The following is a 22189-nucleotide window of genomic DNA, read 5'->3' as shown; positions in this document are numbered from 1 at the left end:
TATTCCAGCAAAGAGTGTGGTGCAGTTGTCCTCAAAGGATTGTGGGTGTAAGTAGAGTCATTTTAAGGGGATTGTTTTGGATCAGGATGCTCTCATTTTCTCAAGCTGAATAATGTTCCATCTTTGTACTGCTCTATCTTTTATGTACTTTAATTAAAACCTGGTCTTGAATCATAGAATTTACAGCAAACAAAGAAGCCATTCAGCCGATCGTACCTGCGCCTACTGCTATCTTATCTAAATCCCATTTCCCTGCCCTTTCTCTGGATCAGTTTATATTCTTCCTTTTCAAATACTTCGCAAATTTCCTCTCAAATTATGTGGCAGTCTCTGCCTCAATAGCCAATCATAGTAAGGCAGTCCATGTTCTAATAACTGTGTGAAAAACATTTCTTTTAACGTCCCTCTTCATTCTTCTAATGATAATCCTGAAACCATGCCCCCATCTTACTGATCTGCCAACCAGCAGAAACAATATTTCACAGTTCACTCTCTCAAAAGCTTTCATTACTTCGAAAATCTCTACTCGGGCCCCACTTAACCACCTCTTTTCCAGTGAAAAAAAAAGCTGCAATTTTCAATTCTTTGTAAATAACTATAGCCTCTCATTCCTAATATCAATCCAATGAATCTTCACTACATCCTCTCCACAGCTCTAAATGCCCTCCTATAATGGGCAGCCCAAATCTGCAGGCAGTATTCCAACAGTGACCTAACAAATGTCTGGTACAAATTCAACATTACTTCCTTGCATTTTTTTTTAAAGCTCCTACGTATAAAACTCAATATCGCATTTGCCTTTTACATCCTTTCTACTTGCACTCCCACCTTCAAAGATCTGCACCCCTACATCTAACTGTTGAGGATATATTTCCTCTCAATTGTTCTTTTTCCTGAAATGTAATGCTTCATATTTCTCTGGAAACTGCATCTGCCACCATCGCTAGATGAGAGCAGACCAGGAATCGAACTTGGTATCTTCTGGTCGGTATAGCTCATTGCCACAACTGGCAGAGCATTTACCCACTCAGACTCGGGGCAGCTAGCATTCACTTCTATTAAAAACATTGTTATAAAAATAAAGTTGAGTTTTCATTTCTTCCATACTGGTAGTGAGACACAGTTATCCTGTTTGAGGAGCCGACAATTTTACAGACTACGCACGACGACAGCACACAACCATTCTGGTGAACTGGGAGTCACTTAGTGCTTAAATAACTCATAACATTCTCTATTTCTCACCTGCATCCAAGCACGTATGGCAACAAGATCTTCTGCAGTGGAATCGCAGAAGTGCGCAAATGAATTCCTTCATTCTCTACGTAATCCTGGAGCAGAGAAAATCCTTAGAAACCAGACTCAGCAAACGGACAGACCAGGTCCCCGCCCCACACTCAAACAGATGAATGGTATAGCAGAATTTGCAAATCACTCAAGGAATCACAGACAAAAATCTGCTTCTACCAATCTGTGGCACAGTATGTCAGTCAGCCAAAAAGCTGCAAGTACCTTTTGCAGCAATATATTAACGAGTGTGCAGTGTAACGCAGCTCCCTCCTGATTACTATACAAGATGCTAGTTATAATGTGCTTTGGACTGAATTCAGCCCTAAACTATATTTAATTCGATGCACATGTAAACGGATCATTAAATAAAGGAAGAGTAAAATTCACTGCCTGCTTTTGTTACCGGGCGATTACACCTCATTACCAGCATACCAACACGTGCTCAAACATTAACAAACCCAGTCCATACCTTCAATGAAAACGGTTGTCCAAAATCCACCCGTATGCAGCCGAACCTCTTTTGTAGAAATCTGAGCACCCAACAAACTGCTGCAAAAACAGTAGTCCGTCCAGTATCCTGCACAATAGAAGACATTTACAACATATGAAGCCTTTGCTTCAGAAACAGAGGAATAGAGGACCTCAGAAGGCCATTGTTGCAGCACTTAACAGATTGAGACTCTGGCCAGATTCTGGCTCTGTGACAGCACAGGCCCTCAACTGGCACAAACCTACATTTAGGGGTTTTCTCCTGACAATTTTCTCCCACCCTCATGAAGCTACTGGCCCTGAATTTCCTTGATATCCGTCGCACCGGAAAGTTACGCCGTTCACCGAGACAGAGTTGCACCCAAGTTTCCAGGGTAATTAATTTGCTTATGAAGTGATGCAAGTTCTGGTGCAATTGTGTTCTAAAAGCGCAGTGAGCAGCTTTGGGCTCAAGAAACTTCATAACAGAAGCAGCGCTTACTCTGTAAAGACATCAGTCTTCATCAGAGCACTTGGGGACAGCAAAGGAAAGCTCTGGAGGTTCTTTTGACCTATTTGCAATTTATCTGCTCAGGGCATCTCGCAACCTCAGTCACTTTGTTTTTATAGTTTAAAAAATACTTTATTTCATCAAATTTAAAGATACATACAGTTCAATGTCTCCTCAGTCAGAGGCCAGCTGTGTCGATGATTCTGGCTGAATCAGGTGACAAGGGATGGGGGCAGGGTGAGAGAAGCTGCAACTCCTTTTATGTGGGTCTAACTTTCCCAGTGTGAATTATTGGCAGAAAAGCAGGATATTCCCAGGCACAGCATCTCCAAGTGAGTGGTGCTCCTATGCAAAGGAGCCCCACTAGGCTTGGGCAGGCGAATCGTCAAAGCTGCCAAAAAAATTGAGGGAATGCGCATCTCACACATTAATGGTACGTAAGTGGCATAATGTTCTTCAGTTGTAAAGCGGGTTTCCTCAATCTTTTTGAGAACACTGGCGGCGTAAGTGCTGCAGATAGCAAGGAAATTCAGGACCACTGACTTTTTGCTGGGGAAAAGTCCCACGGAGCACCAGCCACCCTCAGGTACCTCACCAAATGGCCTTTCATGTCAGTCTGGACTACAAATTACAGCAGAGACCAAATCATGCCTTCACCCCATGTCCACTTTCCAGATGTCAGTGGATACTGATCAAGAGTAGGAACCCAGCCCAAGTTTCCTTCTCTTTAGCCCAGGGGAAGCTGAGGCCAATTATAGTATCCCTTCCGCTGCCCCAGTTGAGATCAGCTCGCTAAGCACAGCCCAAGTCTGTAAGACCGAAAACCATATTGCGCTGGTGTCACAATGTCAGATTGGCTTTGTTGATAACTCGTCTGGACACAGAAGGTTATGGGTTCAAGCCCCACGACAGATTTGAGCACATAATCTGGGCCAACAATTCAGTGCAGCAATAAGGAAGGACTGCAATATCAGAGGAGCCATCCTACGTAAGAGATGTTAAACCAAGGCTCTGTCTGCCTGCTTAGGTAGATATAAAAGATCCCAAAGCACTATTTGAAGAACAGGAAGTTTGCCCTGTTTCCTGGACAATAATCCTCTCTTGACCAACACCGTTGCTATTTGTGGGACCTTGCTGTGTGCAAAGTGGCTGCCGGGTTTGCCAATAAAAGTGACTGCACTTGCAAAGTGACCGAATGATTGTGAAATGCTTTGGGATCCTCTGATGAAAAGATAAAGGGCGCTAAATTGGGCAGTGTCGCGCCCGTTGCTTCGGCGCTAAGCGGCCTCTCCGACATCCAAGATGGCGTCTTGCATGCGCACACATGTTTCCAGCATGACGAGCGCCAGACGCCATCTTGATATAGGAGTTAGCACAGGCGCAGATAACGAACGCTGGAATCCTGTCAAGTAGGGAGAAAATGGCTTCAATCAGTGCGCAACACTGATTTAAAGTGATAGACACCATTTTGGGACTTAACGCTCAACTCAACGCACAGTCTTAACCCCGACCATCTGAACGTGTCTGAGAGCGTGGAGGACCCCCCCCCACTGGCAATATTTAAAGGGACCATGCGGGATTTACAGGTTAGCGCTAAATTATTGCTTCTGGCCGCTGAAACATTTCTAACAGTTTTTGGAGGTCTCCTAGACTTGAATACTAGGACGTGGGGACATAGCCTAACATTTAGAACCAGGACGTGCAGGAGTGAAGTCAGGAAATTATTCTCCATGCAAAGGGTGGGAGACGTTCGGAAAGCTCGTCTCCAAACGGCAGTTGATGCTAGCTCACTTGTGAAAGTTAAATCTGAGATTGATGGATTTCTGCGAACCAAGGGATATGGGGCTAAGGCGGGTATATGGAGTTAGGTCACGGCGCAACAGGCTCAAGGGGCTAAATGCCACTTGCTGCCTCTTGATATGCGCCACCTTCTCCTGCAACAAAGCGGGACGTGTGTCTGGGTGATGTGCCTGTCATGGTTGAATAGCTGCCAGTGTGTGGCCTGTTAGTTGTGGGCAGGAGGCTTGAAACAGTGGTAATATGTCAGGGCGAGAGGAAGCATCTGATTGGAAGAGTTGAGTACTGATGGAAAGAGTTTATTGGTATGTGGGGGATGGGGAAGGTGTAGTGAGAGGTGCAGTTGGTCGAAGACACCACCTGACAGTTGACCTCACTCACCTTGACCACTCATGTCAAAGAACTGAACTTCTTCCTGCACTGCATCCATGTTCATGATATTGTGCGCCTGGCATTGACTTCGTCCCCCGCAGCCTCCCACTGCCTTTTGAGTATATGCCTGGAGGGCCTCCTGCCGCGCCCACCCCGCGGATATAGGATGTCCCTCCTTCTGTCCACCTCTTGCACCCAAGGTCTCGAGTACATCTGCAGAGAACCTTGGTGCATGCACTTTCGCAGGCCTGGTACCAACGCACATCGGCAAATTGGTGAGGTCTGGCGTGCCGATTGGAGGATGTGGGATTTAGTAGTGCGCAACCTTTATTTAATGTTTTAATATAACTCATCAGTGTGTAAACATAGGGATGGGACCTGCATCTGTGTTTTACATGTGCGATGTCTGATCTCCGTTCAGACTCCGTGCAGACAGTAGACTGTTATTTTCAGCAAATAACAGGTACCGGCTAGCTTTAAGAGATTTCGAAGAAACAGTCTCCCTTTAAGAGATTGAGCTCCCTCTGGTGGTGGAAAGTGTGAATTGCATTGATTCCACGTGCAAGGCCTGGAGATCCTCCGACGGGCCGAAACTTGCGTCCTGCCTGCACAGGGGCCATCGGGCGCGTCACGCTACCTGTGCCCAAAAATGGTCCCGATCGAATTTCTCCCCCAAAATGTTATATAAATACAAAGTCTTTCTTTCTTTACTCTCTACTTGATTGGAGAAGCCCGGTCCTTCTAAAATTGTGGCGTTTCAACAAAGGAGAAAGCACTAACAACTCACATTCAGATGAAACCAAGCTCCTTTCACAAGCTCGGAACAAAAACCACACAGGTTTTCTACTATAAACCTCAACCTCTGGGCTTCGTAATTTGCATTTGTTCCACTAGAACACAAAGAAACTCCCTTACCAACTGCTCCAAGCAGCTGCCCTCAATGATACGATCGTAAGAGACACCCACAGGTACCAGTACAGCATCTGGTATAGCACAGTTATGAAAAGCGTCAAACACTCGTGCCAACCATACTAAGCCTGAGAGGCAGGGCCGTCCAGAACATAGAACAGGATCTTCCAGGTAAATCTCCAGACTCTGCTGCTTATTCAGCAGTTCCTCGATATACTGAAACATCAGAAACAGACAGTGAGACAGAGCAGCTCCTTCTGACTTGCAGCCAAATACATTAATAGTACTGTTGGCACAGTAATTTGTTTATATTTCAAAATATACTTCATTTCATCAAATTTAAAGATACAAACAGTTCAAAGTAAAAGAACACTATTTCAAGCAATGCAGTTCAAACCAATACAATGCAGATTGTACACACTATGATCCCATTATTACAATTCAAAACACAGTACATATCTCCGAATACATTCTGTACAACACGAAGTGGGTGGCCTTTCCCCAAAGAGCCTTTACGTAGGCCGCACCTTGCTTCAGTGAGTCCCGCACCACGTACTCCTGGACCTTGGTGTGTCAGTCAGCAACACTCGGTCATGGACAGCTCCTTCAGCTGGAAGACCAACAGGGCCTCGTTCACCGAGTTGATGATCTCCAGCAGCAGTTATGTGTCTCGGTGTGCGTCCCGGAGAACAGCCCGTAGAGCACAGCATCCTGTGTTACCGTGCTGTTGGGGATGAACCTGGACAGATACCGACGCATCTCTCTCCCTTGACCTTAAAGGCTACTTTGCCCACATTCCAAAGATCTACAATATGGACAGGTTGAAGAACTATAATCTTTTAACGATGCTACAGTGAAAGATCCATTTGGAGTAGTTACAGACGACAGAGAGATAACAACGCAGCCCTGGAATTTATCGATGCTCTACATTACATAGAATATAGAATCATAGAAGTTTACAACATGGAAACAGGCCCTTCGGCCCAACATGTCCATGTCGCCCAGTTTATACCACTAAGCTAGTCCCAATTGCCTGCACTTGGCCCATATCTCTCTATACCCATCTTACCCATGTAACTGTCCAAATGCTTTTTAAAAGACAAAATTGTACCCGCCTCTACTACTGCCTCTGGCAGCTCGTTCCAGACACTCACCACCTTTTGAGTGAAAAAATTGCCCCTCTGGACCCTTTTGTATCTCTCCCCTCTCACCTTAAATCTATGCCCCCTCGTTATAGACTCCCCTACCTTTGGGAAAAGATTTTGACTATCTACCTTATCTATGCCCCTCATTATTTTATAGACTTCTATAAGATCACCCCTTAACCTCCTGCTCTCCAGGGAAAAAAGTCTCAGTCTATCCAACCTCTCCCTATATGTCAAACCATCAAGTCCCAGTAGCATCCTAGTAAATCTTTTCTGCACTCTTTCTAGTTTAATAATATCCTTTCTATAATAGGGTGACCAGAACTGTACACAGTACTCCAAGTGTGGCCTAACTAATGTCTTGTACAACTTCAACAAGACATCCCCACTCCTGTATTCAATGTTCTGACCAATGAAACCAAGCATGCTGAATGCCTTCTTCACCACCCTATCCACCTGTGACTCCACTTTCAAGGAGCTATGAACCTGTACTCCTAGATCTCTTTGTTCTATAACTCTCCCCAACGCCCTACCATTAACGGAGTAGGTCCTGGCCCGATTCGATCCACCAAAATGCATCACCTCACATTTATCTAAATTAAACTCCATCTGCCATTCATCGGCCCACTGGCCCAATTTATCAAGATCCCGTTGCAATCCTAGATAACCTTCTTCACTGTCCACAATGCCTCCAATCTTGGTGTCATCTGCAAACTTACTAACCATGCCTCCTAAATTCTCATCCAAATCATTAATATAAATAACAAATAACAGCGGACCCAGCACCGATCCCTGAGGCACATCGCAGGACACAGGCCTCCAGTTTGAAAAACAACCCTCTACAACCACCCTCTGTCTTCTGTCGTCAATCCAATTTTGGATCCAATTGGCTACCTCACCTTGGATCCCGTGAGATTTAACCTTATGTAACAACCTACCATGCGGTACCTTGTCAAAGGCTTTGCTAAAGTCCATGTGGACCACGTCTACTGCACAGCCCTCATCTATCTTCTTGGTTACCCCTTCAAAAAACTCAATCAAATTTGTGAGACATGATTTTCATCTCACAAAACCATGCTGACTGTTCCTAATCAGTCCCTGCCTCTCCAAATGCCTGTCGATCCTGTCTCTCAGAATACCCTCGAACAACTTACCCACTACAGATGTCAGGCTCACCGGTCTGTAGTTCCCAAGCTTTTCCCTGCCGCCCTTCTTAAACAAAGGCACAACATTTGCTACCCTCCAATCTTCAGGCACCTCACCTGTAGCTGTCGATGATTCAAATATCTCTGCTCGGGGACCCGCAATTTCCTCCCTAACCTCCCATAACGTCCTGGGATACATTTCATCAGGTCCCGGAGATTTATCTACCTTGATGCGCGTTAAGACTTCCAGCACCTCCCTCTCTGTAATATGTACACTCCTCAAGACATCACTATTTATTTCCCCAAGTTCCCTAACATCCATGCCTTTCTCAACCGTAAATACCGATGTGAAATATTCATTCAGGATCTCACCCATCTCTTGTGGTTCCGCACATAGATGACCTTGTTGATCCTTAAGAGGCCCTACTCTCTCCCTAGTTACTCTTTTGCCCTTTATGTATTTGTAGAAGCTCTTTGGATTCTCCTTTGTCTTATCTGCCAAAGCAATCTCATGTCCCCTTTTTGCCCTCCTGATTTCTCTCTTAACTCTACTCCGGCAATCTCTATACTCTTCAAGGGATCCACTTGATCCCAGCTGCCTATGCATGTCATATGCCTCCTTCTTCTTTTTAACTAGGGCCTCAATCTCCCGAGTCATCCAAGGTTCCCTACTTCTACCAGCCTTGCCCTTCACTTTATAAGGAATGTGCTTACTCTGCACCCTGGTTAACACACTTTTGAAAGCCTCCCACTTACCAGACGTCCCTTTGCCTGCCAACAGACTCTCCCAATCAACTTCTGAAAGTTCCTGTCTAATACCATCAAAATTGGCCTTTCCCCAATTTAGAATTTTAACTTTTGGGCCAGACCTATCATTCTCCATAGCTATCTTAAAACTAATGGAATTATGATCACTGGTCCCAAAGTGATCCCTCACTAACACTTCTGTCACCTGCCCTTCCTTATTTCCCAAGAGGAGGTCAAGTTTTGCCCCCTCTCTAGTCAGGCCATCCACATACTGAATGAGAAATTCCTCCTGAATACACTCAACAAATTTCTCTCCATCCAAGCCCCTAATGCTATGGCTGTCCCAGTCAATGTTGGGAAAGTTGAAGTCCCCTGCTATTACAACCCTATTTTTCTTGCAGCTGTCTGTCATCTCCTTACATATTTGCTCCTCAATTTCCCGTTGACTATTTGGGGGTCTGTAGTACAATCCTATCAAAGTGATCTCTCCCTTCTTATTTTTCAGTTCTACCCATATAGACTCTGTGGGCGAACCCTCGGATATATCCCCTCTCACTACTGCCGTGATGTTCTCCCTAATCAAGAACGCAACTCCCCCTCCTCTCTTACCTCCTGCTCTATCTTTCCTATAGCATCTGTACCCTGGAACATTGAGCTGCCAGTCCTGCCCCTCCCTTAGCACAGCACAGAACAGGCCATTTGGCCCAACAGGTCCATGCTGGTGTTTATGCTCCACACGAACCTCCTCCCAACCTTCTTTATCTAACCCTATCCTTCTATTCCTTTCTCCCTCATGTGTTTATCTAGCTTCCCCTTAAATGCATCTATGCCAGTCACCTCAACTGCAGATCAAAATGTGCATCAATCAAGAGTGATTAATGGGTGAAGGGTCACGACGGAAAGGTTAAGCCGCCTCTTCGATTTTCATATGTTGACAGACCTACTGTGGATTCCCAGCTATTTCTGCTTTTATTCCAAGGGTGGATTTCATTCAGTGTTCCTCAGTTACGAGACGTGGGAATATTTGGTGCTGTCTGGTTTTGAAAAATTTCAGGAATGGGTCAATGCACTCAACTGTGCCACATGTGCACAGCGTTCAACTTCAGAGGAAGGAAATCACCGCTTGTCTAGCTTTTAGACTTCAATAGCACAGTGTTCACAGCAACAGGGTGTGCTTTCATTGTTAGCCATGTGAGGCTGGACGCCTAAATGAAACATGTTTGCACATTAAACTCAAGAGGCCAGCTGAGGAATTTATTTTAACCAGACTTATGAAGTTTCAAGTGTTTAAGTCCTTTTTCCTAAAACAAACTGTTTAGCCCCACCCTCTGTTTTCTGATCTGCTTCAAGCCCTGACATTTATTGAAAACCATCAGAGGAGCCAAGTCTAAATTCTATATAAATGCTTGACAAATATTTTGATATTTTAACATTCTTGGACACATTAAACCACGATATTTGTTAAACACTCTCTCCACATCATGGACATTGTAAATACTGTGAAGGGCCTATGTGAACAATTACTACTTGTGATATAATATGGAGGACGTTCAATAGGGATTGGTGAGCTGAAGTTATATCACAATGGGGACTGGTGAGCTGAAGTTGCATTGGGGGAGGCCTAGTCAATCCCCAAGGAGGGTTCTTTTCCAAACACTTAAATTTCACATTGACTAGTTTTCTGCCTGTTGGAAGTGACAATGACAATGCAGCTCACATCCGTCAGACAAACTTGTGTTATTTGAGCTCAAGTTGGCTCTGAATCAGATGCTGTGAATTCAGATTTTTATTGGTGCACCATTTCAAAAACAAAACAGCTTTTCAAACTAACCGAGTTTAAGACAGCCTGATACAAGCGCTCCCTGGGGTTGGTCCTGGGTCCATGTACTAGCTGCGGAGTGAAGATTCCTCCTAGTTTCCGAAGCAGAGCCCTGACCAGTTGAAAGAAACCAACAAAGTGAGTGTCACACACACACACACACACACACACACACACACACACACAGTCATCTTCACACTGTGGCATCAAAGACGTTTTGGATTCTTTCTCGTGGAGCCACTCAGCATAACCTACACACAATTCCAACCGCAACCTGCCGACAAACAGATCACAATTCTGTGACCTCTGATCCTTAGGTCCTGGCATTCAAGTTCCCCAGCTGTGTCTGAAATATGTTCCGTCACTGGCGTGCAGCAATCTCACCTTTTGAAGAGAGGGAGGATCTGGGATTGCGTTGGAGGAGACAACCAGTTGGAAGAAGCAGTGAGCTAGTTTCTGTACCTATTTTGAATAATCTTTATTTCAATGTAAATATACTGTAATACTGTAATTCCTAACTTGAACTATGGCTGGAGTGTTACGATGGAGGGGTGGGGTAGCAAACCACTCTGGCATCAGCCTTGCTGGCCAATTGACTGGGTGGGATGATTATTTTGACATTACCAAACCTCTGACAACTCTGAACCAAGCAGCACCCACCTAACCTTCAGTACCAGCTGAGTGGATGGAACTTAGGAGCTGGAAAAGGAGCAGTATCCTAGTCACCCAAGAGCTCAGGTTATCTGCTGCTTTCGAGTCAGTGACAAACAAGTGGCAAAGATGTCAAAGTCAGGATGCATTTGAGGAGCAGGAATTCATGGAAGTTCATCTTAACCATTGCAGGCAGATTCAAGAAAGAATAAGGGCCCAGCACGAGCAACTCTGCTGTTGTGTCACTTACAGTACTAGGATGGTCACATACACACCCACACCAACAAACCTTCTGCTCACATTTACTGCCGAATGTTCTTCAGAGGATCACAAGGATCTGCACAACGGCACCCCAACAACTCCGTACCAACCGCAATAATAGGACAGATTCTTTAATCTGAGAATTGGCTGAATAGTGAAATATTTTTCTGTTCCACACATTTCTCGGATTTACTCAGAGCGGCTCAAGGACTTAGTGCCATTACCTGAGAAATGGGAGCTGGACGTCTTCCCCACAAATAATGTACGGAACTCTAATGCTGTGGCAGAAGAGGACAAAGGTAACCAGCAGGTAGTCCAGGCGAGACTTACGAACAGGGAGAAAGATGAACGGACCATCATACTGTCAAAAATACAAAAATATTCCCCCACGTTTACTGCAGATATGGTTCTGTACATATTCAATTCATTGTCACCCCACACTGTGCTAGCATACACTGTAAAGTCAGTACACCTGATCCTATTTAAATAGGGACATGGTTAATTGAAACATTGCTTTAGTACATACATTCTACAGTCAGAAACTGATTCCTAATACATTTCAATCAGTTCTGCTTAAAGGTACCAAACTAATGAATCCAACTATATTATTTCTTCCAGGGTGTTTCAGTTTACTGGCTGCAAACATGTAACAGTGCAGTGCTTTGTGCACCTGCAGGAGTTGACTGTAGGGTCCTGTAACCATTGGGCAATTACTCACACACATCTACTCGACAATAAGACTAAGAAAATGCCAGTGTTGACCTGCTGCAGTACCTAGACTCTGCCACCAAGGGGCATTGGTGCACTTTTTAGATGTACCAATGCAGCCCAGTGGAACAGCTTTCAATACATTTGGAAACTGCAACATTTTAATCCTCTTAGATTGTAAACCTGCTCCACTACAGTTCTCCTAACGTGTAATGAATCAGTGCCTCACCTCTTCCCTCGCTTTCCGCAGCATCTCAAGTTGCCCTCGGTGCACTTGCAGATTCACAAATACCCAGTTAAATACTTTCAGCAACACCCAACTAGTCAACCTAAGAGAGGTAAAACAGACACAAAACTAAGTGTGCTTCATATCACATGGCCCTGGCTTCAAACAGATTTCCATCTGGCTATTTGTACCACCAATACAATAATGTGACCGTCCTCATTTTATTTTTGGTTCTTCATTCAAATTTCATTAGTGAACTGAATACAGACTGGTATCTAGGTGTCTGACACACAAGGAGTGCCATCACCAAACCAAGCTACAGAGAAATCCACAGACAATTTGTTTGCCCAATATAGAGTGCACACAGTGCACACACTCTCTCAACCCGACTTGCCCAAATCCAGAGAGCCACGGAACAGATTGGCACAGCCAAGGCTTGAGCACCAAGTGGTTGCAGGAGCACTGCTGGAGTTTAGCCAGCTAAAGTCCGCACAGAGGAGAAGCTTTCATGCTTCCAAGAAGTTCCCAGTTGGGACTACCCGACTCATTTGGGCATTGGCGTGTAGCCAATGGGACAAATCCTATCCCGATTGACAGGTCGACCCACCCAGGTGCCATTCGTAAGCCAGACTGGCTGGTTAACCACCAACAGCACCCTAGCACAGAGGACCAGCCTGATTCAAAAACTGGATTACCAAGTCTGCCGCAGCAAGTTGACTTGGCCTGTCATCTTGGAGCCACCTCAACCCCAAAAAGACCCTACTTACTTCACCTTCCCCACCCCAACATTCAAAATAATTGGCAATATTAACAGCTCCTTAAATGCCAGTGCTGCCAATGGCAGTATCGGCACCAGGCACATTTTAAGATTGTTTAAACACCAGAATTTAGAATTGGAATACACAATGCAGCAGACAGCTCCATTTTAATTTTCTATTCTGCTGCCTCTTAGTGGAAACATTGAGGGGAACCACACACCGCGCAAGTACGGCCAGGAAGATTTCTTACCATGCAAGTTTTGCAGCAGAAACAGTGCATTATTGTTGGCACACTGTTTTCATCAACTCCAATGTCAAGCTGGTACACTTTGGGCAGTTGGACCAGTTCTTCGTCTCTGTGCAAAATACACAGTCGCAAAACCATCTCTTACCTTAGTAAGAGGGGCGAGATTGTAGCTTGGATCTGGTGCAAGATTCCCAGCACGTTCCTCGATTTATGAGGTGACCTCTGGTCAGGTATAGGCATGTTCAATAAGTTCTCCTTAATGGCATCCTGCACTCTGTATAAACAGGATCAGTTATTTTATCATTCAAAGGATGGAAAGGAGGAAGGAAGGAAAGAAGGGAAAGACAGATGGTGGGACAAATAGTCCTGCGGAATTAGCATCCGTACCATTAGATTTCTCACCTGGCGTTGTTGATTACGTTGTTCTCCAGAAATGGGACACCTGGGTAAACTGTGCGCTCATCAACAAACAGGAAATAGCAGAGGCGTCGAGCCAGCCAACCTCTGTACCTGTAAGAGCAGGAAGGGGAAAGGAGATTTTACAGCTATCATCCACACATAGCTCAATGTTAAATAGGCTTACTGCTCATTAACCTCAAATTTTTATGTGGATTAGAGGGAGGGTGAAGATGAGCAAGTTACTTTGTTCTGTGGAACGTGATGTTATTTATCCACAGGCAGAAAAATATCATGTGATAGCAACGTCAAAAGTACTCATTATTGACATGGATGGTATTAGATTACAAACATCTTGAGCTCAACTTCATCCCAATTCATTTTGTTCACTTAGTCATCACAATATAGCAAAAAATGCATCATTCATTCTATAAGGTCCTGCATTTTACAGGGAATAATAATAGTCAGTTTAATTCCTTGTTTTAGTGTTTGCTGGTTCAAGCTGCCTGTAACATATTGGCAGTAGTAGGCTCCAAGTTATACATCTGCTTCTGTTTTACAATATTAGCGCACATGCCCTTCTCATGTGCCAGACCCAAGCTCTAACTGCCAGAATCTGCATCATGGCCTAGTTACTGTACAATGGGACATATACAGACTTTCAAAAAAGTGCAGTTATAGTTTGTTATCGTCACCCCACAACCGAGAGGACACTGTGCACCACACAGGACTAATGAAACACACCAGGCCAACAGTGTTAACATTTGTCATATTCCTTGCGCCTATGCTCTAATCTAGAACTGCACTGTGGGATTAACGGATTTGTGCAGGTTGTTGACACTCGCACTCTTTCTGAAGTTGGCCAGCAGTCATGTTCCGAAAGACCTCATACAGCCGGCAGCAGTGAGGGAAATACGAGTGCACCCCGGCATATCGGTAGCTGCAGTTTTCTCAACCCAACCTATGCACTGACTCTCAGATGAACTTTGAGAAGCAATTATGCAGCCAGTGCACAAACTCCCATGGAAATTGTTGGTAGCTCTTGGGGCAGTTATCAGAAAGACAAACAGTAAAAACACTTCATTTTTTAATCCTTTTGATCTAAAATCAGAAACGGCAATTTGTTTGCAACCTCATTTATAAACGTACCTTGTCTGTGTCTCAGTAACAAGGATTACATTTCGAAATCCCAGCAAGGTTAAGTAATTATGGAAAAGCAAGCCCTGAAATACAGAGATAATTTTACTATAGGAAGCCGCAAGTGCTTAAGAAGATGATGTGCGCATGACACCCACAGTAGAAATGTTGGTACATTAAGTTAAAGGGAAAAAAATATAAATTAAATGTAAAAAGACCGCACATAGATTAAATCCAATGTGTAACAGTGATGTCCTAGGGTGAGGGGTTCAATTTAACAAAGGCAGAATGTTGAATACCATGGCAAACATTGTATAATATCTTAGAAAACAACTTTGCAATTAACACCAAAAATACTTTTTTTTTTCTGAAGGTTACTTCATTATCTTTGATGCACTAAGTTAAAATCAATCCCCTTCCCTTCCATCCCTCCCAACCGTCACAGTGCTGTGCAGTCTTCAGAAGGTTGATCAGCTCCAAAAGCTGCGCCCAGCCAGGGTTCCATTTCCCTCCAAGTGCATGCATTCCTCTTACCCAGCTTTGGGGTGCACAGATGTAACAGCAGCGACCCACGAACGGTCGAGTGTTCCCCAAGAGGAGACTGACCCCTCCAGATGGTGGGTTTAAAGCTAGAGTTGATAACAAGCCACTGTGATACACCTAAGAGGAAAACAGAACAATTTTATTCCTTAAGCAACAACTGTGAGCTCATTCACAGTATTAGAATATGTGCCTATTTAAAAGGATCAGGATTGGAATGTATTCCCCACAGCTATTTAGTAACTTTGAGAAGGTATTACAGAGTAGATTAGTCTCTCTTTCAGAAAGACTTATGATAGCAAAAAGTGCCCTATTTTAAATACAAAGATACATTTTAGAGCACAATCACTTCAATTGTTTGTGGAGAAATTCTAATTATTAGCTGCTAAAGAACTCTGCAGTGGAGTCTGCTGCAGAGCAGGTTAATACCCATCCCTACTTATGGAAGAATGCTGATGAGAGTACCTTCTCTCAAACTGCTGCGACCAAGATTTACTCTGGTAGAGAGTTTTCTGTGATTAGAATTTTCAACAAGCTTCTTGTGCAACGATGTTCATAGGATGAAAAGCTAAGCATCCTGGTAAATCCATAATTTCACTCTTTAAGCCCTGGTATTATTCTGGAGAATCTGCAAAGTACCCCTCCAACGGGGTACAAGTTATCTTTCCTTATGTTCAGTGCCCAAAACTGAACACAGTACTCCAGATGGGGTCTGACCCAGACTCTGTGCAACTGAAGCATCACTTCCTCACATTTGTGTTCCAACCCCCTTGTAATAAAGACCAACATTCCATTAGCCTTTTTGATTACTTTCTGCACCTGTGCACGAGCTTTTAATGATTAGTGTACATGGACACCCAAACCCCTTTGCTCCTTCACAACCCCATGTTTCACCATTCAGAAAATATTCCACTTGTCTCTCTCATGTCCATCTGAACTCAATCTGCCACAGTTTTGCCCACTCACTTAATCTGTCTAAGTACCTTTGTAATTTCCTGCTCCCATCAATACAATTTACTGTGCCTCCAAACTTAGTGTCATCTGCAAACTTGGATATGCAACTCTCTGTTCCTTCATCTTGTCACTAATTAATATATGTGGTGAAAAGCTGAGGCCCCAGGACAGATCCATGAGAAACACCACTTGCCACGTCCCGCCAATCAGAACAAACCCTTTATCCTTCCTCTCGATCTCTCAACTCCCAGCCGATTTCTGGCCCACGTCACCTCTAATTCCATGTCTTTCATTTCTGCTAATAATGTCCTTATTACTCTTGTGACTCGTAACCACTATACACTCACCTGTTTTACTACGTTAAAGGTGTTGTTGTTGCACATCAATTTGGTAGTTACTTAAGTTTTGTATTTTCGAAAATTCTGACAGCCAGAATTTATGAAATCCGATCCTTTACTTACTCTGGTACTGTATGATTTTCCAAGTTCAAAAAGCGCAGAAACTGAGAAGACACCTTTCTAACATTAACAACAGGGATCATTTGAGAAGGACTACAGGCAATTTTTTTGAAGTAATTTACAGCTGATGAGTAGAAATGTTGCATCTATTACTCTCAAACAGTGTAACTTGTCAGCTTGGCTAAGTCATACTTGCCTCTTGAGTTAGAATGTTGTGAATCCTACTCCAGGATCTAGGAACATAATCTATGCAGACACTCGGGAGTATTCAGGGAGTGTTTTATTGTCAGGAGATGCCATCCTCCCAACGAGACATTAAATCAAAACCCCTTCTTTCTGTTCTGCTGGTTCGGGTGCATGTTAAAGATTCCATGGACTATTTAAAGGCCATCAGGGAATTCTTTCGGTGTCCTGGTCAACATTCCTCCCTCAACGACCACCACCACCACCACCAGGTTAACCTGTTATTCATCTTACTGTAGGTTTTTTGCTGTCTGTAAAATAGCTACAATGTATGCTTACATGACAGTCACTGCACTTTACAGTAATTCATTGTGTGTGGAGCATTTTGGGGCATTTCTGATACAATGAAGTGCTGGATAAAGGCCATTCTTTCTTATAACTGATGTAGCAAAATAAAAGCAAGAAAAAGAATTACTTACTTTATTGGTGAATTCAGTTGATTCTTTAGGAGCAGAGACCTGAACAGATCCATCACCCCTATCGTGCTCTAAAGCCATGGTATCAGCCCAGACTGGGGGAAAAATTGACAGAAGAATAGTTAATTAAATATGGCAATAACCCCAGTGGTAAGCTAATACTAGTAATAGATATTCCTTGCATATGAATAAATTGATGCCCATATTTTGTTTCCTTGGGCTGAAAATTAGCATAAAACGTGGCCCAGGTGAAAATATACCGAAGCAAAGAATCAATGCCTTCAGAAGGGAGAGAAATAGTGATAAAAAGCCACATTTTTCTGTACAACTGTTGCAATGCTACAGTAACTCTGGTTACTCCTGGAAGAACATGTGCCACAGTGAAGAAGGCTCAATGCCTTCCAGGATTCTTCTCAAAGCAGCACTCCACAGTACAGAAAGGCACCACAGCCATACAAGAACTGAATCCTCAGAACCACTACAGAGAGTATTTCCAGGGATTTGGGGAGTCTCAAACTGGCAGCATACCACTGTATGGAGCAGATTCCTGGTTTCACAACAGCTTGAGAAGGCAATCATTCTCCTGCATAACTATGTCCATTCAATTGCATATTAACAAGGGGACTGGGAGGTATATTATGAAATAGAATATGTTCTAGACATTAGAGTTGGTTAGATAGACTACAATGTTTTTGTTCCAGTCCTGAAGATTCCTATGTCATTATACTCCTCGGCATTACCAGACTGAACATCTTTTCTAACATATTCTGGGGTGATAACGGGGGTAAGGGGAGGGTCAGTGCTGTCTCGTGTGGCGAGACTGTTGTTGCAGACCTTCCAGATTGGAATCTGGTCCCGTTAATAGCTGCCTTTGGTTCCTGCTCAAAGGATTTACCATCCTCTTATACTTCACCACAGTTCTCAGAGAGGTTAATTATCTGAGTTGGATTTAGCAATAACACAATGATGTCAGGTAAGGAATTCTAGCATATTGACCCAGCAATGATGAAGAAAGTGGGTATACGTCCAAGTAAGGATGCTGTTCCTACAACATTGCTGCTCTTATCCTTCTCAGTCATAGATAATGCAGTGGGGGATATTCTGTCGAAGTAATCTTGTACATTCCGCAGCAAAAGTCGGCCAGAGATATTGAGTCTCGTGGCAGGAGCACCAATTATGCAAACTGCTCTGCGCTGAATGGTGTCAAGCTTTAAGTGTTGTTGCAGCTGCACCCAACCAAGCGAACGGTGAGTATTCCATCACACGCCTGACATATGTCTGTTGATGGCCCATACACTTTCGGTGATCAAGAGGTGATCCACTCATGGCAGAGCACCCAGCTGCTGCCCTGCTCTTGTGGCCACAGCATTGATCCGGCTGGCCCAATTCAGTTCTGGTCAAATATGATCCCCAAAATTTTGAAGGCCTGTGATTGTGGAGTCATTTGAAGGTTAATGGAGATGGCTGGGCTTTCTCTTATTCACGATGGTCATTACCTGGCACTTGTGCGGCATGTTACGTGGCACTTGTCAGCCCAAACCTGTATGTTGACACGGGTTGCTTCATAATCAGAAAAGCTGTGACTCGAGCTTAACAGGGGAATCGTCAACAAACTGCCCCACTCCCGACTTAAGGTGGAGGAAAGGCCATTAATGAAGCAACAATGATTGAGCGAAGGATACTTCCCTGAGGAAATCCTGGACCTGTGATGACTGGCTTCCAATAATCATGACTGTTTTGCTTTGTGTCAGGATAACTCCAGCCACTGGAGAGATTTCCCTTTGACCCCAGAGACTTCAGTTTTGCTTGGGTTCCTTGGTACCATACTCGGTTGAATGCTGCCTTGAGGTCGAGGGCGGCTATTTTCATCCCTCCTCTGGCATTCAGTTCTTGAATCCACGTCTGGATCAAGGCTGTGATGAGGTCCGAAGCCGAGTGGTTCTACCCGAACTGAGCATCAGCAAGCAGGTTACTGCTGAGTAGTGTTGCTTCATGACACTATTAATGACTGCGTCCATCACTTTACTGATGATCAGGAGGCTGATATAGCAGTAATTGGCAAGATTAGATTTATCTGATTTTTTTGTGGATAGAACATACCTGAGCAATCTTCCACTATACCACAAGAGTTTTTCACATGATTGCAGAACCTTGTAAATTGATATTAACAGGTGGACTAAGCTTTAAAGAAGTGCTTACACACTACTCATGCTGCAATAAATTGTTAGTTTTTAAAAAATGCCACACTTACCAACCAGTTCTGAATCTAAGACAAGTGTCTTTCATGAACAAACTTCAAAAATTTGGCAATCAAGCACACAAGTCAACTACACTTTGTGATTTGTGGTCTCGTTGACTTCATGTCACCGTTTTGTGAAGTAGGTTGTCATCTTTACCATATCTTTTCAGGTCAGATATATTTTACAGCAATTCTATGTACTTTGTGGAATTGTAGAAATGTTGATTACGATTGACATCAAAGTCCAGGCCTTCTATGGTTGGGACAAGATGTGTGCAGTGCTGAACCTTTATGGTCAATTGATCTCTTTGATAAGAACAATTCAGTTTCTGAAAAGCAGTGCTCGTGTTTTTACCTTTACAAGGTGACAGCAGCACATCCATTAGCAGAGGTTAAATGCCCCATTTCCAAAAGCCAGAGTGGTGAATCTGTGATGTACTTTTCGACATTTTTTCACATTAAAGGCACCACAGAAATACAAGCTATTGGTGTTTAGAGTTGCCAACGTGGTCATGGAGGTTTCATCACATGACCTCCCACCTCCAACAACCTCTCCTCGCCCAGACAAACAACCTTTTTTCCCCCCCATCTCCAATATTTTTATAACTAAAAGCAAAAGTGTTCAAAGAAAATGGAAAAAAAACAATTTTTCTAATGTCCCTATGATTTTTCTCCTGGGTTGTTCGCAGCAGTAATCTTTAATTCCTGGAGTGTTGGCAACCCTACTTAAAAGTTATTGTGGTTTAAAACTGATCTTTAGCAACTGCAAATAAAACAGAAGAATCGGTTCCCTTCCCTCCCTCTGCCAAGGCCTGGCTGAGGTCGACCCCTCACTTCACCTCACCCCAGTGCAGCCGCTGACCACTATGGGAATGATTCACAACCGAGACCAGACTGACACTTCGAAACTCCAGGGGGAAGCAGCCCGATACGGGCCCACACAAAAGGGGACGGGTTCCAAAGCTCCGGTCACACCCCAACACGGTGCCGACAAACCCACCTCGGGCACGACAGCCTCCGCACTTCAAACCGCTCGAGCCTGCCGCCGGTACTGCACTGCACTGCGCACGCGCCAATCCACTCGGACGCTGCACTGCGCACGCGCCAATCCACTCGGACGCTGCACTGCGCACGCGCCAATCCACTCGGACGCTGCACTGCGCACGCGCCAATCCCGCCCTTCTCTCGCTGTCTTCTCATTCGGCAAACCGTGAGGAGGGGATCCAATTGCTCTAATGATTTTATGTCTTGCAAGGTTGGGTTGGGCATTGGGAGTTTTTTTTAAAAACTTCTGGACCCATCAAAGTGTCTCACCATGCTAATTTTACCCGCTTGCCCGCCTGCCTGTGCCTGGGTGGCCCTGGAGAAAGGAGCACACGCTTGAGGCCTTCCCGCAACCGGTGGGTCTGAAGGGCGTGGTGGATGCTGCAAATAATATTAATTAATTTTATAAGTTTCCTTTGTTTTAACGTTTTAGTTTTCTATTCGTTGTGCCCCTCTTTAAAAAAGGGGGCACTTTTGTTAGATTACACTGGGCCAACCCAGTGTCTCCTTATGGTTTAATTAAGAAAAGGCATACTCATTTTACGACAAACCCAGTATCCGATGAGAGGTTATCACTGGTAAATTTGGCTAAAAATCACAGAAGTCTTGAGAGCTTTCTGCCACTTAGTCAGAAATTATGGTTTATTAAAACATACCATTATGAACTGTCTCAGGATTAAGCATTAATGGAAAGGCAGAGAAAAAGCAACCAGTCCATCAGAGCATCCAGAGACTGAATCATGTGGAACTGCCCTGGGAACAGAACTGGGAGAGATATGCATTTGAAAATTTCTCAGAGGCCATAATTTGGTTAACCTCAGTGTCAGAACAAGTTACAGGACGTCTTTGTGCAAAATCAGTTGATGAGGTGCACAAAGATCGGACTCGGCACTGGCTATTGTGTTGTGACCCTCAATTGTTGCTGTGCAGGCAGCTAGCTATCTGGTGGTACAAGCATCAATTTGCAAAGGTCACAATGAGGGAATCCATGAAACAAAAGCAAAATACTGCGGATGCTGGAAATCTGAAATAAAAACAGAAAATGCTGGAAATACTCAGCAGGTCAGGCAGCATCTGTGGAGCGAGAAATGGAGATAACGTTTCAGGTCGATGACCTTTCGTCAAAACAGGAAGTTGCTGGAGATGAATAGCTTTTAAGCAAGTACAGAGCCAGGGAAAGAAGGTGGGGAGGGAGGCAGGGGAAGGTCTGTGATAGGGTGGAGGGCAGGATTGATTAAATGACAAAAGGGATGATTGTCTCACCTTTTGCCTTGCACAATCATGGAAACTGGGTTTAGAGGTGGTGTAAATGGCTACAGAATATCCATGAGAAAATGGGAGCGATGATTAAAATCTTAAAGTTGTTAAACTCAGTGGTAAGGCTGGACGGCTACAAAGCAAAGGATCAATGAATCTGTTCTTCTCCACCCCCACAACCAAACCAAGGTCAAACTGTCCATCCTAAGATAATCACTGAAGTGCATTCCCAAAATGCTGACAACCTCATGCATTTTCCACACCCATAATTTCTGCTATTTTATAGATTACCACAAATGATCATGGAAATTATATTTTTTCCTTTACAAATGTAAAAAAAACAGGGACAACTTTAGCTCAACAGCTTCACCAGCAGGTACTTTGTGGTACTAGAACAACTGATGATGCTTAGTCAACTAAAATTTGCACAACTTAATCTTTTTGTTGTGTTGCA

At 44.0% G+C, this 22189-nt stretch overlaps 1 protein-coding gene across 1 annotated transcript in view; it reads right to left on the bottom strand.

Annotated features, from left to right (window-relative positions):
* Positions 1–20490, bottom strand: part of LOC137336135 (glycerol-3-phosphate acyltransferase 1, mitochondrial-like) — a 33347-nt gene extending 12857 nt beyond the window's left edge. The window contains exons 1-12 of the mRNA XM_068001619.1: positions 20435–20490; positions 17199–17290; positions 15119–15244; positions 14597–14670; positions 13454–13561; positions 13197–13325; positions 12050–12149; positions 11337–11473; positions 10213–10312; positions 5351–5560; positions 1757–1864; positions 1243–1328 (exon numbers count right to left, since the gene is read on the bottom strand). Of these exons, the coding sequence (XP_067857720.1) occupies positions 1243–1328; positions 1757–1864; positions 5351–5560; positions 10213–10312; positions 11337–11473; positions 12050–12149; positions 13197–13325; positions 13454–13561; positions 14597–14670; positions 15119–15244; positions 17199–17276 (1256 nt within the window). The 5' untranslated portion in view covers positions 17277–17290; positions 20435–20490. The remainder of the gene's footprint in view (positions 1–1242; positions 1329–1756; positions 1865–5350; positions 5561–10212; positions 10313–11336; positions 11474–12049; positions 12150–13196; positions 13326–13453; positions 13562–14596; positions 14671–15118; positions 15245–17198; positions 17291–20434) is intronic.
* Between the last annotated feature and the right edge of the window lie 1699 nt (positions 20491–22189).

This window comes from Heptranchias perlo, chromosome 20 (assembly GCF_035084215.1).
Source record: "Heptranchias perlo isolate sHepPer1 chromosome 20, sHepPer1.hap1, whole genome shotgun sequence".
NCBI classification, from domain to species: domain Eukaryota; kingdom Metazoa; phylum Chordata; class Chondrichthyes; order Hexanchiformes; family Hexanchidae; genus Heptranchias; species Heptranchias perlo.
The sequence above is the reverse complement of the archived record's forward strand: the minus strand, read 5'-3'. Positions and strand labels throughout refer to the sequence as shown.